The 15,272-nt window shown below is 57.3% G+C and overlaps 3 protein-coding genes across 3 annotated transcripts; 1 reads left to right on the top strand and 2 right to left on the bottom strand.

Annotated features, from left to right (window-relative positions):
* Window positions 1-2,846: 2,846 nt before the first annotated feature.
* Window positions 2,847-6,001, top strand: PG986_004902 (uncharacterized protein; the record flags this gene model as incomplete). Its single annotated transcript, XM_066841124.1, has 6 exons — window positions 2,847-3,293; window positions 3,485-3,655; window positions 3,737-4,216; window positions 4,287-4,611; window positions 4,698-5,780; window positions 5,889-6,001. 6 exons carry the CDS (start codon window positions 2,847-2,849, stop codon window positions 5,999-6,001), a joined length of 2,619 nt encoding a protein of 872 aa, XP_066700986.1.
* A 573-nt stretch (window positions 6,002-6,574) lies between these two features.
* Window positions 6,575-7,735, bottom strand: PG986_004901 (uncharacterized protein; the record flags this gene model as incomplete). The annotated part of the gene is made up of 3 exons (XM_066841123.1): window positions 6,575-6,598; window positions 6,651-6,968; window positions 7,046-7,735. The coding sequence occupies 3 exons, from the start codon at window positions 7,733-7,735 to the stop codon at window positions 6,575-6,577; spliced, it is 1,032 nt and encodes a 343-aa protein (XP_066700985.1).
* Window positions 7,736-8,698: 963 nt separating this feature from the next.
* Window positions 8,699-13,679, bottom strand: PG986_004900 (uncharacterized protein; the record flags this gene model as incomplete). The annotated part of the gene is made up of 7 exons (XM_066841122.1): window positions 8,699-9,569; window positions 9,668-10,312; window positions 10,398-10,644; window positions 10,716-11,554; window positions 11,619-11,713; window positions 11,794-12,552; window positions 12,609-13,679. 7 exons carry the CDS (start codon window positions 13,677-13,679, stop codon window positions 8,699-8,701), a joined length of 4,527 nt encoding a protein of 1,508 aa, XP_066700984.1.
* Between the last annotated feature and the right edge of the window lie 1,593 nt (window positions 13,680-15,272).

The following is a 15,272-nucleotide window of genomic DNA, read 5'->3' as shown; positions in this document are numbered from 1 at the left end:
GTTATATGCAACACAGCTCAGATTACTTCATGTCAACCTACCAACAGCTTCTGCAGTAAGCTCTCATAGGATTACTATTCTGGTCCCTGTCAACTTGAAACGTTTCTCTTATGCACATGTCCGATTTCTTGGACCAACTGCGGTGTTGGCGTTTGGATGTAGGGGGGCCTGATGACGTTTCATCCCACGACACTTTCCGAAAATCTCTACAGCGAATTGCACTCATGCTGCTTCGGCCCGAACGGCAATGGAACATGAGATATACAGGGAAACCCCATCAGTGACATGTATAGGGGTTTTAGACCCCACCTCCGAGACGCCAGTTATGGCTTGCGGTGTCGTTATCGCAGCAGTTGTTGACTTTGTAGCTCCTCCCATGAACCTAGTGGGTTGTGTTTCTGATGGAATGGGGTCGGTTTGCAAGATATTAAAACCTCTATCACGAGAACTCGTATCCATCTGTTGTTGGGGGCGCTATGCTAAGAGTAAACTTGGTGACGGAGAAGTGCATACCCGCCGCGTACGGTCTGTTCTAACCGCATTCAGCGCACGAAAGCTGGTGGGTGGGAGATGATTTTGCGAATGATGGTGAGTTGGCTGTTGAATGAAATCATTTACGTGGTCAGTGATACAGCATACGCTAGTGAAAAACTCAGGGCGATAATCGCCCAAAGATAGAAGCGAGGGAAACATAAATATGTCATGGCACAACCTCAAGGCACGTTGGGTTACAAGACTTGATTCCACCTACCCATCATCAAACTGCCAGTCTTCTCGATCAGTCGTTCATCCCCTTTACCAAAGTTATGTGGTTTGAATCCCGTCTCTCCTTGTTTCTTCTTGTGTGGAAGACATTCTGTCTGTTGACGGCGTTGCAGCTACCTTCTGCGCTTGCGGGCCCAAATCCATGCCCTCATGGTGAATGGTGTCAAGACCGATGCATCACCGACTCAGACCTATGCTGTGATACTCCAGATACTGGAGTTAAGAATGCATGCGGTAAAGGTAAGCCGGAATCCGCGCCACTCATCAAGATGGATAGATGCTAACAGAGTACTAGGCACCATATGTTGTGGATATGGTTGCTGTCTTACTGATGAATGGACATGCAATGCTGATTTCAGCTGTACCGGTCCCCAGGGCCAGGTTATCCCACCAGCACCACGGCCCAATGCATCAGAGCCCATAGCAAGCATCTCTACACGTTCATCCGCAGGTGAACTTACCAGTTCTCTAAAAGGGACAAGCCTGGTTGGAAGTGGAGATCACACGCCGCCGGCAGAGAGTCCATCCGGAGTCGACAGTGCGGTCTCAAGTTCAACTACCAGTCCTCTCTTGTCTGACGCTTCAACATCAAATCATGGACTAAGCCCTACGACTTCGGCTACTTCTAGGCCTAGTTCTACACAGACTTCAGATACTTCGACGGCACGGGTCCATAGCCAAGCCAGTTCGCCTACACAAAGTCATTCCAATGCCGAAACAGTAGGTATGAGCAGCAGTGGCTCTATACCCGGCTCTGGTACATCAAGTCTACCAGAAATCACCACATCTGCAGTATTCACAGCGCCCATGGACACTCAGACTTCATTATCGCCATCTGCACAGAGCGAAAGTCAAAGTAGCCCGGCAGGCCAGGTTGTGGTCATTGGCAGCACGACTGCCACGCTACCAATGGCAGCCACGCCGACGGAGGTTATTACTCTGGACTACACGTTCAGTGTCCACCCGCAGCCCCCAGAGTCATCGGGCATACCTTTACCTACATTGGCAATTATCGGAAGCCAGACTGTGACGCTGCCTTCTGTCCCATCCGCTTCAACATTTGTCACATTGGAGACCAGCTTCACTTTACAGCCTGATCCAAGCCCGAAATCAGGGTCATCTAGAACCGGACAAAATACACCTAGCTCGGCGGTGGTTCTCGACGGGCAAACGAGCTTCATTGTCCCATCCGTCATCCAGGAGACTGTCCTGACGACTGCCGGCCGCACTATCGCACTATCTCCCGAGGGTCCACCAGTCGTCACGATCGAGCAACCGCAGAACAGACCAACCAGCTCCACATCTAAAGGCCCCGAAGTCATAGTCATTGGGGGTTCGAGTGTCACTGTTCCATCTGTTGTTACAAAGGAAACTATTTTGACTACGGATGGTCAAACATTGACATTGACGGCTAACATGCCCCCGACAGTCACGGACAATCAGCCGACCTTAGTCCCGTCAGCACCAACAACGACGGAGACGGACGTTGGTCCCCTCTCGACATATTCAACATGGCCAACCGGAGCTTTCATTACACCGGTGGCTGTAGAAGTGGACAAGCCCAAACAATCAGATGATGACAAGGAAAGCTCCGTGATACCTTGCAAGCTGTGGTTCTTCTCCGTAAGTGAGCCTTCTCCAGCCTGGTTCCAAATAACAGGACTAACCCACCACATAAGATATGTATCAAATTTGAAGGCGTCAATATTCTTGGTTGGAAGTTGTCTTTGCCACCAGGCATATACCCTCCTGGCCCGCCTCCTCTTCCCAACCTCAAGCTCCCACCTCCCATTGCGGTTCAAGGTAGCTTGCCTCCATGGCCACGATTCACGTAAGCCACAATCTATATGATTCCTCTCATATTAGGAGACAGCGGGTACTGATTTATTCTGCTATTTGATAGCGTTGGCAATGATCACGTACCAACCTTCCCTTCCGAGCCCGAGCCGACCAAATGCGAAACAAAGACTGCCTCCATATGCTCCACTACAACATCATTTGTGGTTTCCACCATTGCTGGCAGCCCTCAAACCGTGTCATCGCAGGTTGGGCCTTCGACATGTGCTCAAGTCCAAGGCTGCATGGTCACTGATTCCGACCATGAGACCACCACAGAGCGGACGGCACAATGTCAAACGGCCACCGTCACAGACGTGACCATTAGTTGCAGCGGCTCTGGTACGGCAGCATGCTCAACGCAGACAGCGGCTCCCAAGATAGGCTGCTCCGAGTCCGTCACCGCTTCGACTACTACACTTTCATGCCAAGCTTCGTCCACTAAGCCGGCGAAGCGACAGTCGGGGGACGAAGGTGGTGAGCGAGATGCATGCACAGAAGTCCAGGAATGGCTAGCCTGGCCGGAGGATGGAATGGACGACACTCAGACTCGGACGATATCTGCCAAGCTGAAAGAGGTCTTGGGAGATGAACGCAAAATCGTCGTGTCGGACACCAAGTTCGCAGGCGTGAACTTTTGGATCGTTACCCTGGAGGCCGGCCAAGAGAAAGATGTCGAAGCTATCGAGCACGTAAGAATTCCGGGGACTTTTTTACTCACATTACTGACAGTCAGCTGACGATCTTAAATGTTTAGGTGGCAGAAGTACACCCGCGGTGCATTCAAGATTGCGGAGATCCCACTACCGAATCGCATTGGAGATACCAATCGGATTACATCGAAGAGGCGCTTGATTTGACTCTGAACAACGGTATCCCACAGATGGCGTTTCTTTCCCAGAGCAAAGACGAGTCGAATTACCCTGACGCATGGTCCGACCAAAAGTTCTACCTCGACTCGCACGGTTCCGACCAGAAGTACTACTTTGACGAAAGCGCCGGGGAGAATATACCTGTTTACATAGTCGACTCGGGGGCTAACCTTGAACATCCGGTATGTCCTTCTGGCCTGTCCACCCATGCTTGCTCTGACAAGGTAACGTACACGGTGGCCGTCTGTTAACTTGTTCTGCAGGAGTTTGAACATATACGGGATAAAGTGGAGTTTATCCAAGTACTCGACGAGGAAAATGGCGTAAATGACGACTCCTACCTACCTGCCTCGCAGAGGTGTTGGCACGACGATCCAAGGCAATGCAAGAGCCACGGCACGCTGATGCTGGGATTCATCGCCGGCGCGCATCTGGGGGTAGCCAAGAAGGTCAAGCCGTACCTGGTCCGGGTGCCTCGCCGGAACAAGTACGGCGGGGGCACGAACCCAGAGGACTGGCTGAACGGGGTGATCAAGGTCCTGGAGCTGTTTGACAAACCGAGCAAGACGACGCTTGCCATCCTCAACTTGTCGTGGTCCAGGGACGAGGAGACGTTCAACAAGCACCCTGACTCAGCAAAAGATGGTTTCTTCAGCTTCCGAAACCGCCTCGCCGCGCTGATCAATCTGCTCATCCGAAACGGCGTTTTCGTTGTGACCGGATCCAGCAATGACAATGGGAAGGTAAGTCTTGCCACGCCGACGATGAGGACTTGGGCTTGGCTTCTGACAACGAGACACACGCAATACGCAGATGAACGGATGGCCCGGCCTGTACGGTGTCCCGCGCGAAAAGATCTGGAAGTCGATCGGGCATTTCAAGAGTACTTGGCATTACATCCCCGAACTCTTAGTTGTCGGCGCTTTGAACCCCGCCGACGGAAAGCGGTGGTCAAAGTCGGGCGTCTCGGGGGATAACGAGGGGTCGTTCCCGGAGCTTTACGCACCAGGGGACCACGTCATCGGCGCCAATGGCGACAAGAGCAAATGGCCGGGAGAGCCCGGAGAGGACTACCAGATACCGACGGATGGCAAGGTGCAAATCAGCTACTACAAAGGGAGTGTGGGGACATCCGATGGTAAGTGCTCTCTGTTGAAACTATTCTCTCTCGGCTCGAAACCCCCGTGGTCATTGTAAGGCGTATCAGCTGACCATGGAGCCCAGCCACGGCGTATGCGACTGGAATAGCTGCCTACTTCCTGAAGCTCCATCAGCTTGGACGGCTCCCCAAGGATGCGACTGGCGAAGACCCGGACCCAGACATGAGCCCTGCCGGTTTGAAGCGCTACATCATGAACAATGCCTGGCAGCGTGCTCCGGACTCGACCATATTTCCGCGACGCACACTGGCCATCTGGAACGGATCGCCCTTTGAGCGGGTCAGTATCGATGGCGTATGCCCCTGGAACCCCAAGTCTCCCGCCAAGCTACGTCGGCAGATCGAGGAACGGGCGACGGGAGGAAAGCAAGTGCCGCTCACGGGGCAGTGTTTGGCTCCACAATCGGCCATGCCCACAGGAACCGGTACTGCGGCAACCGAAAACCCAACTGGGACGGGCGCAAGCGCCACCGGCTCGGGCTCTGGGACCCGGTCAAGTAAAGTCTCTTCGCCGACGCCTTCCGAAACAGGATTTGTCTGCGCGGAGGATCGGTGTGCTCCTCTGCTCAACTGCCACGCCCCGACCCATCCTGGATGCAAGGATGGGAAATGCGCCTGCATTGGAGACGCGGACGACTTTTCTCAGGCCTGGAACTGCACCGAGGACACCATGAAGGAATGTCCACCCTGCGTGGCCCCGCAGGAGGTCGCTTGCAACGGCAAGAAGAAATGCACCTGCACCCAGCCCCCGACTACCCTGACCACGAGCACGAAGCAGCCGCCGCCGCCACCCGAGCCTACAAGATCACCACCAACGAAGCTGGACAAGGGCGCCCTGGAGTGCAACGAGAGCTTCGACCACGACGACGTCGGCGACGGGTACATGAGCGGCTTCAGCGAGTACGTCTGCAAGTCCCGGTTCAAGAAGATGGACCGGTTCAGCCCGAAACTGACCGGGGCCTGGTCCCCCAGCGACTTCTTCGGCTTCCCGAGCCGGCCCATGTACGCGTCCGTCGTCTGGGTCAAGGGGTGCGAGACGAGCGTCGACGTGATCGATGCCAAGGCCCCGCTCAAGCAGGCGGCGGACCTCAAGGAAGAGGATCGGGATGTCGAGTGCCGCGATATCGTCAAGGATCTTTGGAGAAAATGTGAGTGTTTGCGTTCCCTCTCCCTTTCCCTTCACTATGACAGTAGGGGAGATGGGGAGCTTGGACACGGGGTTAATGACTGCTAACGACATCCCGCTTTACTACTAGGCAACAACGGGGGAGCGGGCGGAACTCAACGAGTCGGCTGCCTCGAATACTTCTTCAAGCCAATGGGGGTGCCTGAAAGCGAGTCACCACTACCGCCTGACGATAGTGACTGAGGCACAGAGGCCATCGAAGTTGCGCCTTGCAGGTTTGTCGGAAATAGGACACGACGGGGAGGCAATTTGCTATAATGTGTGAAACAGACGGGAAGGAGTATTTTGTTTTCCTTGATTTCATGCTGGGTTGGTACTGTTCTCCCGGTTGATTATCTTGGGAACTCTTCTGAGGAAATCGTGCAGCTGCTCCATGGGGGCACAACACAGGGTGCTCACACATGAGCTCAACGATCCTTACATTGTCTTGCCAGGGTACGCTCGCAGGATATTGCTACGCACACGAACTCTGAATTACGTGGTTTTAGCAAGTGGTACAAGTTGTATGGCCGGTTGCTACCCATTACTGCTGCCCACCATTGTGACTCGCCTCTGAATTCCCCACCCACAAGAGGTGATATATTGATGTCCAAACCCGCTCCAATAAATTTGATATGATATGTAAGAGAATTTACTCGTGCATCCAGTCGTATACTCGTCATCACCATCATGAATCCCGCTTAACAATCAGTTGGGTCAAATCTGGATCTGGCCAGTTCCTCCTCCTCCTTCGTCCAACGGCGCACGCTGCCGACCTTAAGCAGTGGGTGTCAGCAAGAGCTATCAGACTAGTAGTAAAAAAAGGGATCATGGGTCCCTAGTAGTCGCTTACCTCTGGTAGACCGTGCAAGCGCACGTACTCGTCCGTCGTCAAGAACGCCCGCCAATGGGAAACGCCCGCCGTGATCGCGGAGGTGTACAGGTCCCCGGGCGCGACCGTGTCCTCCAGCTGGCCCGCGAGGGCCCGCAGGTCCCTCTCGTCGTGGGCGTTCCGCGGCTCGATCTGGTAGAGCTCCTTGCCGACGCGCGCGGGCGACTGGAGGTCGAGCACTGGGTTCGCCCTCGACGGGTAAAAGCTCGGGGGACACGGCGACGCCGGCCGCGCGGTGCGAGGAGACTTGGGGCTGGGCTGGTGTTCCACTTTCAGGACCTGGAATGGCATTAGCTAACAATGATTCACCCTCTGACAGGCTTAGCAACTCAAATTTGCTGTCGGATTGTGCCCACCTCCTGCATCGCTTTGATAAGCTCCAGCTGGGACGGGGTGAGGAAGGCGCGCCAGAAGAGGACGCCGTCGAACAGGTTGGAGCGCTGCATGGCGTAGGCGTCGACCGAGTCCTCGAGGTGCTTGTCGATGCAGCGCGTCTGCTGGGCGTTGCAGGAGTCGACGGGGTAGACGAGGTACAGCTCCGTGCCCGCGGGCGGCGGGCGGTCCTGCAGCCGGGCCCGCGCCGCCTCGGCCGCGGCGGCCGACTCCTCCGAGCGCGTCATCCACCACGGCGGCTGGTGCTCGGCCCGCGTCGCGGGGGCGTACATGCGCGACCGCGCCAGGATGATGTCGATGGCGCTCGACAGGGGCGCGTCGTCGCGCTTGGCCGGCGAGGCGGGCCGCTGGTCCGGCTCCTCCGGAATGGGTTCAGACGAGGGCGGCGGTGGCGGTGATGCCGGCTGGCTCAGCTCGGAGGACCTGGGGACCTGCTCGGCGGGCATGCTGGCAGCGCTCATGTCTATCTCGCCCAGATGCGGGATGTCCCAGGAAATGCCCGACGAAATGTCGCCCAGCGAGTCTGGAAGTGTCATTTTCATGACGGGCTTGGAGGGCGCAAACTCGGTGGGCGCCGGGTTTCCCAGGGATACCGATCTCCGCGACATGATGGAGGCCTTGTCGTCTTGGGCTGAAGATTTCCTGAAATGCATCATAATCCAACGGGAGTGCTCCGGGAAGCAGGCAATTTAAAAGAATGTCTGTCAGCGGGAAGCAAAAAAATAAAAAATGAAAATTAAAAAAAAAAGCAAAAAGTAAGACAGACAGCGTGGCAGAGACGTCTTTTGTTTTGTTGTGATGCGACGATGCTGGGACGACGGAGTGTCCCCCGCTCTTCGCTTCTTCGCTGCCTGCCCCCGGCGGGAAACTTTTGGTTTGCTACATAAGCTATGACATGTAACTGCATACAAGGGTCAACAAAGTGTGGCAGGGTGGCAGGGTGGCAGGGGCCTCAGCCACAGACGTTGGTCCGGGGTATGGCCTCATACGCCAGGCCCAAATCTCAATTGTTTCACAAAACGGGGCGATCATGATGCCGGCAAGACAACAAGAGAGGGTCTCGGGGTCCCCAGGGCAACAATCGCGAGGGTGGAGCGATGACAACCAACGCCGGCTTTTGCTTACTACTACTACAGGCTCCCTCCTCGCTGATTGACAGTCGTCACCAAAAAGTGGAGTGGGCCACATAGACGCAGATGAATGCATGAACGCCAATCTCCACTGATTCTGATCCGGCCAACGCTCTGTGGGCTGGGAAGGGGAGATCTTGGCTACACTGTATCACGTCTCATCAGTCTTGGTGGGAGGAAGCCTGAGACGGGCATTCGGGCTGGCCGTCAATGCGCGCAGACAGTCTTAGCGGACGGAAGAAGCGGCCAGGCGAGTGCACTTGGCATTTGAAACCGGATACTAGTTGGACATCTACAGCAAAGCCCAAGACACATTAGGTCCTCCCCCTGGGATATAGTTATTATAAATCCGATGCGACAGGCAAAAGTGAGCCGCAAACCCGTATCCACAGTCCTGCCCAACCCAAAACAAAGGAATACGTACAGAGACGGATATTAGGTAACCCATGTATAGCTACTAGCCAGCTTCAACAGAGTAAAAACCAGTCATGCCGACTTCTTCTCCTTCTTGCCCTTGGGCATGCGCACCAACCAGTACAGGAACAAGGACGCCACGATGTTGACCGCGATGTAGACCATGCCGATCCCAAAGTCGCGCCAGCGGGTGTCGTAGCTGGAGTTGAGCTGGGCCAGGAAGGCGTTGGTCGTGGCCATGGGGCAGTACTGGCACGCGCTCGCGGCGCCCTTGTCGACGACGTAGCCGCCGGCGGCCTCGACGAAGCGGTCCAGATAGGCGCCGCACGTGCTCCCGGCCGGCGGGTCGAACTGGACCAGCTCGGCCGCGGAGCAGGTCACGCTCGTGTTGGCGAGCCCCGTCGACAGCATGGCCGAGGCGAAGTAGGTGAACGGCGAGACGCGGTACATGAAGGTCCAGAACCCGGGCAGCGTGTCGGGCCCGGCCAGGATGCCGCAGAACAGGATGCACATCATGAACAGCATCTGCGCCAGGTTCCCGCCCGACTCGGCCGTGTCCGCGAGCGCGATGCAGGCGTGCGCAAACGTGCACGTGAACACCAAGAACTGCCAAAACAGCAGCCACATGAGCACGCCGCGCTCGTGCGTCTGGCCGGCCGCCTCGGCGTTGCGGTACAGGCCGACGGGGTAGTACATGAGCGCCCACATGAAGACCGAGGCGAGCGAGTTCCAGGGGATCTCGGTCAGGACCTGCGACAGCATGAAGACCTTCCAGCTGTACGTCTTGGAGGGCCGCTCGCGCACCTCGTAGAGCTTGCGCTGGGTCACGAAGTGCGGCATCTGCTGCTGCACGAGCTGGCCGAAGATGGTGTAGATGTTGAAGATGGCGAACATTTGGTTCTGGAGGCCCTGGATCGACCGGGGGCGTTTAGGAACACCAGGCCTGCAGAGTGTCAGCCAGTGGTCGTGTTTGAAATGCGGACATGTAGCGAAAGTAACCGGGAAACTTGAATGCACAGGGGCAATGAAAGTGCATGTGACTTACCGACGAAGAGCGCGACCGAGATGCAGAGAGCAAACTTGGAGTAGATGTACGACGGCGTGCGCCAGTACTGCTCGAAGACCCGCCGCGTCACGACCAGCAGCTGGTCCCACAGCGGCGTGGCGAACTCCTGGAACGTGGCCCGGCCATCCTGCGTCGCCATCGAGTTGCGGCGCTTCTCCCGGCCGCCCTCGCCAACACCGTCGGCCTTGAGCCGCTGCAGCTCGTCGTGGACCGCCTTGTACTCGGGACTCTCCCGCCAGGCCTGGTGCCAGTCGATCTCGGTCGAGGACCCCGGCGCCGCCCCGATGACCTCGAGCATCCACTCCGCCGGGTTCGCCTCCGCCGGGCACGGATCCGCGCCCTGGCGCTGGAAGTAGCCGGTCAGGGTCTCGGAGTTGTCGCCGATCTCGCCAAAGTAGACGGTCCTGCCGCCTTTAGCTAGAAAGAGCAGGCGGTCGAAGCGCTGGAACAGCATCGCGGACGGCTGGTGGATGGTGCACAGGACCGACTGGCCGGCCTTGGACAGCTTCTCCAGGAGGTCGAGGATGGCCCACGAGGTCTGCGAGTCCAGGCCCGAGGTAGGCTCGTCGACAAAGAGGAGCAAGGGGGGCTTGGCGGCGAGTTCGACGCCGATGGTCAATCTGTGGTTGTTTGTGTCAGGCTATTATTGGCCGTACCATTCATTGTGCTTGCACACGAAGACAGACATAGGGAGTAGATGCCTACCTCTTGCGTTGCTCAACGTTGAGACCTTCCCCCAGCACACCGACAACTGCATCAGCGTATTCCTCCATATCCAGCATCTTGATGACTTCGTTGACATAAGCGAGCTTTTCTGATCTCGGGGTAGCAGCAGGCTGTCGCAGCAAAGCGCTAAACTCCAATGCTTCACGAACAGTACTGGTCTCGAGATGCAGGTCTTGCTGTTGGACATAACCGGTCTTGCGCTGGAACGACTTGTCACGTTGCATGCCTGCGCTCGTCAGTCAAAAAGCTCCGACACTTTCTTCGAAAGTGTATCAGGGTAGGCGCGGTAATACATACCATCGACCAACATCTCCCCGGTAATGACGCCCATAGAAATCCGGTCCGCCAAACAGTCCAGAAGCGTCGTCTTCCCCGCGCCCGAGACGCCCATCAGCGCCGTCAGGGTCCCGGGCTTGACCCAGCCGTCCACGTGGTCCAGGATGCGCCGGGGCTCCCCCTTGATCTTGATGTCGTAGCAGACGTCCTTCCACTGGAACACGCTGGTGGAGGCCTGGATGACGCCCGCGGCCCCGTCGCTGCTGGAGCCGTCGTTCTGGGGGTTGGTCGCCTCGGGGTTCTTCTCGACGACGGGCACGGGTCCCGAGAGCGAGGCCTCGGAGTCCTTCTTGCCCGTGAAGGCGTGGCGGGCGGCGTTGTGGCCGCGACGAAACACCAGCACCTCGCCCTTGGATTTCTTCTCGGAGATGTACTCGGTCGCCACGAGATGGACCAAATGGTTGAACAGAGCGAACCCGATGAGAATACCGATATTGCGCCACTTGTGGCTATTAAAGTACTTGTACGCGATATTGATGTACGCATCCCCATTAACCGTGGCGCGCCCGGGCACCGCCCCGACGGCGTTGCACGCGCTGTAACCGCCCGCGATGGTCACGTTCTCGTAGCCTGGCACCGCGGGGTTGGGCACGAGGCTCGCGCACGCGAACTCGCGGCCGTGGTACTCGTTGATCATGAGGGCCTCGAAGCCGTAGGCGACAGGGTCCAGGTAGTTGATCCAGCGGCACCAGCCGAGCATGTAGTCGACGGGGATGACGAAGCCGGTGAAGATGACGAGGGCCAGGATCATGATGGCGGCGGGGACCATGGCCTGCGAGAGGGTCCGGGACATGGATGCTCTGTTTTGGGGAATGTTGGTCAGTATCATCGGGCCATTTCCCAAGTAGGCCGGGTCTTGCTCACATAGCTCGGAACGTGCCGGACATGGCCAGCACCATGAGGAAGACCGTCAGCCAGAAGAAGAAGTAGTTGCCCGGCTCGCGGTTAAGGTTGGTCATCTGCCAGTGGCTCCCGGGTTAGCTTATGTATTCCTACTACCACTCAGAGTGCCAACCCGGAGGAACGAGTGAGGACGTACAAAGTACAGGATGAGGTTGTAAGTAATACTGTTGGTGATCTTGTACGGCATGTCGACCAGTATAGACGAGAACGCCTCAGCCGACGCATGAGTGAAAGCATACCGCACATGCTTCTCCACGATGGGCCGCTGCGCGTACTGCGTCAAGATTTCCAGCGCGGACGAAAACGCATTCATCAGGATCGCCACGAACAGCACCGCGGACCGGCTGTAGAAGCTGGCCGTGGTCTCCTGCAGGTTGTAGAACAGCGACGAGATGATGAGCGACATGGCCGAGTTGGCCACGAGCTGGAACACCGTCAGCCAGGGGTCGCCCACCAGCCGCCGCCACCCCCGCCACAGGCACAGCCGGACCTGCTGCGGGTACGACATGAGGTACGGCGACTCGAGCCGCTGCCGCTTGTTCTGGTCCGTCTTCTTGAGAGTCCGGAAGTCGCGGGCGTCGTCGCCGCCGAACGGGTGCGCTTCTTTATAGGCCTCGATCTGCGCCTGCAATTCGGCGTGCTCGCGGCTCCGCTTCCAGGCCGCGGCGAAGTCTTCAGGGGTGCGAGGGACGCGGGACTTCCAGCCGGGGCGCACGATGCGCTCCGAGGGCGCGGTCATGGAGGTGAGGAAGTCGGGCGTGGTCTGCCGGCTGGGGCACTCGAAGCCGAGGTTGATGAAGTACTCTTTGGCTCTGTCGGCGGGGCCGTAGAAGATCTGATGGCCGTCGTAGATGACCAGCGCTTTGTCGAACAAGTCGTAGGCAGTTTGAGGGGCCTGTTTCAGGGGAAGTTAGCAAAAGGCAATATCTGGCTAATGGTGGTATATTTTACTTGATAGATGGACACGGCACAGCTTCGTCCGAAAAGCTCAGACTGAAGCTTCAAGGTACGGCAAAACTCAATGGCATTGGCCGAGTCCAACCCCCGCGTCGAGTTATCCCAACATTGCAACGGCGCATTCGCCAACGTCGCCTCGGCAATAGTGACCCGCTTCCGCTCCCCGCCCGACACACCGCGGACGTACTGGTCGCCCACGCGCGTGTTGACGGTATGGCTGATCCCGTACATGGCCATGACGACGTCCCGATAATGGTCCGCGTACTCGCCGCGGATCTCGCCCGGCAGGCTCTGCGGCGCCCGCGCGCGCGCCGCGAAAGTGAGCGTGTCGCCCACCGACAGCATGGGGAAGTGCACGTCCACCTCGGCCGTGTAGATGGCGTCGCCGCGGTGCTGCGCGTGGAGCTCCCCCGCGGTCAGGCCCTGGTAGTTGAAGTAGGCGTCCGGGTCGGCGTAGAGGCCGCTCATCTCGCCCGCGAGGGTCTTGAGGAAGGTGCTGCACCCGGCGCCCGGCGGGCCGAGGACGACGAGCATCTCGCCCGGGTTGAGGATGCCGTCGAAGCTGTTGAGGATGTCGATGCGGCGCTGCCGGTGGGCTTTGGAGAGGAGCCCGCGCGCCAGGCTGGGGAGCTCGAGGACCACGTTCCCGACGTCTTTCTGGAAGTCCGTCTCGTTGCCGTAGCCGAAGACGTTGAGGTTCTGGAAGCAGAGGCCGGTCTTGCGGAACCGGGTGCCGTACGCGTTGGCGTGCTCGGCCACCGCCTGCGACCAGGCACGGGCGTTGAAGTGCGCGCCGTTCGGGTTGAACTCCGAGTCGGGGTCGGTGGTGGCCTGCCTGAAGTCGCTGGCGAGGTTGATGAACTGGGAGTTCCGGGTGTACTGCCTCGCTAGGTCTTGCACCAGGGAGTGTCGCCGCTCTGCCTCCTGTCGAAAGTGCTCACTGCCCTCATTGTTCACGGTATCTGGCTCGCAAAGTGTCGCGGCACTAGGCTGTTCGTTGAGGTCTTTGGGGCTCTGGGCACCGATGTTTTCTTGCTTGTCGTCTGGCAGCTCCTCTGAAGCCATGACGTCTCCGTGTTGATTCGCTATGCGGACCACTGCTTGACAATTGTATGGACTTGGGAAGCCGGGAAGGCTGCGAGTGAAGGGATTGGGGGTATTAGATACTTGAACCACCAGTAGCACAAGGTAACGTAGCAGCAGTAAAAGATGGAGGGTGGTTTGTCATCGTTATATCACCCTGCATCACTATATGGTAGTACTCAAGTATGTAGGCAAAGTTCTGGGCGACATCGGTTACAGCACCCGTCCGCACCCGTCTCGGGCCCTGTTTGTTTGTATATTCCCCGTGTTCTGTTACATTCCGCGAGATCTGCCGTACAGAATACTGGGCTGCTCGCAGCCTGACCGCAAGATCTGAGCATATTGCGCAGCAAAATAGTGGCAATTGTGAAGATCGAAGACCGCTGTCTTGGTTCGTACTCGAAGAAGCGTCGTAGGCCGGGTATGATTGGCCCACGACGTGGAGAAGTACCTGTCGAAAGGGGTTCGCGCATTGTTCAAGTCGGGGGTCTGGCTGCGTTCGACGGACCGAAGGCGGACTCCGAGACCATGTGAGGGCCCCGAACAACACCCTGCACAAACCAGGCATCCAATGAGGACGAAGCAGAAGACCCCCTACATTCAGCTTACACGTACGTTATTTGTGCATCGTTGCGGTTATGCACCGTCAGCTATTTCTTGGCATCAGGACCCTGGTGACTCCATCCCCGGCACATCCGGGGGGTCCACATGATGGTCCGCTGCGGGAAGAGTCAGCTTTCTGACGTCACAACGACCTGCCACTCCTGCAGCAGCTGTCGCTCCCAGTACACAGCCCTCAGACATTGGTTTTGTTCATAAACCCTGTCAAAGGCCGTGTCGTGTTTCAGTTCTTATGGCGATGGACTTATGTCGTGCATCCGGCACTTTTGCCGTGTATGGAATGGCCTGACAGCAGCAGAGGATGATCCAATGTGCCGATGCATTAGTACCCGTGCAAGCCGTCGCCCCTCTGGCTCATGACACCTGGCATCGGTATCTGGCATCTCGTCAATTCCCGTATCCCTTATCTGCCGAGTGCATTCGTGTCAGAATTCGCAGTCTATTGCTTCAGGTACTTATCTAGGGCCGAGATGGAGAAGATTTGACCTTTTGGGCTATTCGGGTTGTCGATCCAGGGTCCTATGGCCCGGCTGCACGCCAAGCCCTGGCGAAAGGAACCTCTCGCTCAGCGTCGCATCCCTCGCAAGCCATGTGCAGCTACGCCTTGGGCAGTCGGCCACGGGATTTTGAGCGCCATGTCTAAAACCCGACAGTCCACCTGATGGATAGAGGTCGCAGTAGTGAGTGGCTTTATTGCCGGCCGCTATTATTAATTGCCGGCTTTCCACATCATTGGCGGGTGATGTTCCTGTTCGGCCTTAATTATCTACTGACAAGTCCAACCAGGAATGACTAGGGTTTGAGGCTTGATAAGCTCCGTCCCGGGGCAGATATCACCTTTGCGCCCCGACCTCCGCGCCCACGCAAAACCGCGGCACCAGCTACCCACATGTCCTCTGCTTGCCTTTCAATCTGGGAGAGAAGCGGTATAGGGGAAGTCCATGTATCATTTCC

Source organism: Apiospora aurea, assembly GCF_038362705.1.
Source record: "Apiospora aurea strain CBS 24483 chromosome Unknown utg000004l_segment0_segment0, whole genome shotgun sequence".
NCBI lineage: Eukaryota > Fungi > Ascomycota > Sordariomycetes > Amphisphaeriales > Apiosporaceae > Apiospora > Apiospora aurea.
The sequence above is the reverse complement of the archived record's forward strand: the minus strand, read 5'-3'. Positions and strand labels throughout refer to the sequence as shown.